The sequence below is a fragment of the Notothenia coriiceps genome, unplaced genomic scaffold (genome assembly GCF_000735185.1).
Source record: "Notothenia coriiceps isolate Sejong01 unplaced genomic scaffold, NC01 NC01_scaffold00033373, whole genome shotgun sequence".
NCBI classification, from domain to species: Eukaryota; Metazoa; Chordata; class Actinopteri; order Perciformes; family Nototheniidae; genus Notothenia; species Notothenia coriiceps.
The window spans coordinates 1-2,764 of NW_011366074.1; the positions used below are offsets into that span (position 1 = coordinate 1).

Here is a 2,764-nt window from a genome sequence, read left to right on the forward strand (position 1 = left end):
ATGTAGTGTCTCTACTTTAAAGAGTCCTCTCCTGCTGATGTTCAGGTGTATATCAGAATGTAGTGTCTCTACTTTAAAGAGTCCTCTCCTGCTGATGTTCAGGTGTATATCAGTATGTAGTGTCTCTACTTTAAAGAGTCCTCTCCTGCTGATGTTCAGGTGTATATCAGTATGTAGTGTCTCTACTTTAAAGAGTCCTCTCCTGCTGATGTTCAGGTGTATATCAGTATGTAGTGTCTCTACTTTAAAGAGTCCTCTCCTGCTGATGTTCAGGTGTATATCAGTATGTAGTGTCTCTACTTTAAAGAGTCCTCTCCTGCTGATGTTCAGGTGTATATCAGTATGTAGTGTCTCTACTTTAAAGGTCCTCTCCTGCTGATGTTCAGGTGCATATCAGTATGTAGTGTCTCTACTTTAAAGAGTCCTCTCCTGCTGATGTTCAGGTGTATATCAGTATGTAGTGTCTCTACTGTCTCCATGCTTTAATGTTCAAAAAGCTCTTTATTTCTCTCATACTGCCTGTGCTTCAGCACCTCTTTTCACCCTCTGTCTGAAACGAGAGCCCAGTCTGCTCTGATTGGTTAGCTGACTGGCTCTGTTGTTATTGGTCAACCTCTTAGAGATGTCCCGCCCCTTAGCCTATCACGCACAATGTGTTGAAGCACGGGTGTTACATAGTGATGTTGCTATGTTCCGGAAATGTTGGGATTTTGGCCTTAGTAGACCATTTACATGCACAAACACACGACAGGAAAGGGTTTTTTCTTTATAAATACCACTGTTGGAGTGATTTCAACAGTAGGTCTGTGTGTACTTACGCAGTAGCATAGTTGCACACAAAGATAGCCCCCTCACGAGAAGCAAAGCTTGTGCTTTTGACTCCGTTCGGGCACAGCTGCACGGCACAGCCAACCTTGTAGCTGCTCGCCCACACAACCTGAAGGACATCCGACCACAGGGTTACAATGTGTGACTAAATATAAAAACATCACGATCAGTTCCTGTTTGCTTGTTGCCTCATGAGATCTCTTGAAAAACATTTCCCCAAAAGGAACGATCTTTGTTTCGACAGAAGTGTGCACATCACAATACTTCATTAGTCCTAAAGAGGGGACATGTATTTGTTAGAGAGGCATGCATACAATATGGGAGAAGGTGAAGTAACAGTATTATTAAAATAAGTGTAGCATGTAGAAATAGTGTGGGAGCAGCCGGACAGTGAAAATAAAAGTATATATTGCACAGTTTTTAAAGATTGTGTTACAGTATTTGAATAGTCTAAATAAGAGATAGCAGCCAGTAGAGGTGGGAGAAGTACTCAGATCTTGTACTTGAGTAAAAGTAGAAGTACCAGAGTGTAGGAATACTGTGTTATAAATAAAAGTAATGTGTTCAAAATGTTACTTAAGTAAATACAAAAGTATTCACATCAAAATATACTTAAAGTACCAAAAGTAAAGTCATTGCGCAGATTGGTCCATTTTAAGCACCAGTTATCTTTTAATTATTTGATTGATTTTATACAAATTATTTGTGCATTCATTTGTTCTTCCCTTAAATGTTGCACTTAATAAAGGTGGGGTTTATTTGAATTACTTTACACACTACTGGGTAGCCTATAATAATATATAATAATGTGTGTGGATTTATATTTTCTATTATTACATCTGCAAAGTAACTAGTACCTAAATATGTAATATAAAGTAACAAAGTACCTACATGTTGTATTTAAGTACAGTACATTATACCACTGTATAATATATATATTGAATATACCTGTGTGTAGTGGCCACAGACGCCTGAGCAGCTGTTTTCGTCGAAGTTGTATTGGTGTACTTCATCCACCCAACTTTTGATTGCACTCCTCACGTTGAAATCTGACGCTGGGAATCCAGCCCAGAGGTTTTCTCCAACAGAGGAGAAGGTAGCATGCATACGGCGGACATCTTTGAGGTCTACGTTGTGTTCAAACAAACAGTTCCTCGCCCACGCTGCTGCAGTGATGGCAAGACCCTCGTCCCACGTCTGATACACAGAGAATATAAAGCAGCTTCCTCTCAATCAGACTCTTATTTAGCTCCATAAAGCTTAGGATAAATAATTAAATAATACAATATCATCTTCTCACTAACTCTCAATTTTTCCAGGATTTAAAAACGGCCCCAAAAGAAGCAGAGGTTGGAAGTAACTAAGTAGATTTACTCAAGTACTGTATTTAATTACAATTTGGAGGTACTTGTCTTCACTCAAGTATCTCCATGCAGTGTTGTAGTCAAGTCACCAATTCACGAGTCCAAGTCACTCTCGAGTCACCACTCTTCGAGTCCGAGTCACCAAGGGAGAGTCGAAGTCGAGTCAGAGTCCAAGTCCGAATCACCCAAGGAGTGTCCGAGTCGAGTCCGAGTCCAGTCATCATTACCTTCCGAATCACCCAAGGAGTGTCCGAGTCGAGTCCGAGTCATCATTACCTATGTCCAAGTCCGAGTCACCTAAGAAGAGTCCAAGTCAAGTCTGAGTTACAAGTCTTTATATATTAATCTTCGTGGATATATGTGTTGAAATGTAGCTGCTCCTCTACATTGCTTTTATCCTTTCATGTTATACTAATCTGTCTATTGAACTGCTGTGAAGCGAGTTTGGCTACAATTCTTGTAATAGGTGCTATAAACTTATTCTATATTAAATTATTATTTAAATGACCTTTAATATGTCTAACTAGTGTCTCTACTTTAAAGAGTCCTCTCCTGCTGATGTTCAGGTGTAC

The 2,764-nt window shown here is 39.6% G+C and overlaps 1 protein-coding gene across 1 annotated transcript; it reads right to left on the reverse strand.

Annotated features, from left to right (window-relative positions):
• Positions 1 to 597: 597 nt before the first annotated feature.
• LOC104961475 (glioma pathogenesis-related protein 1-like) lies at positions 598 to 2,061 on the reverse strand (the record flags this gene model as incomplete). The annotated part of the gene is made up of 3 exons (XM_010789769.1): positions 598 to 639; positions 819 to 937; positions 1,777 to 2,061. Coding segments are annotated over 3 exons (435 nt in total), but the record flags the coding sequence as incomplete, so codon positions are not given.
• Between the last annotated feature and the right edge of the window lie 703 nt (positions 2,062 to 2,764).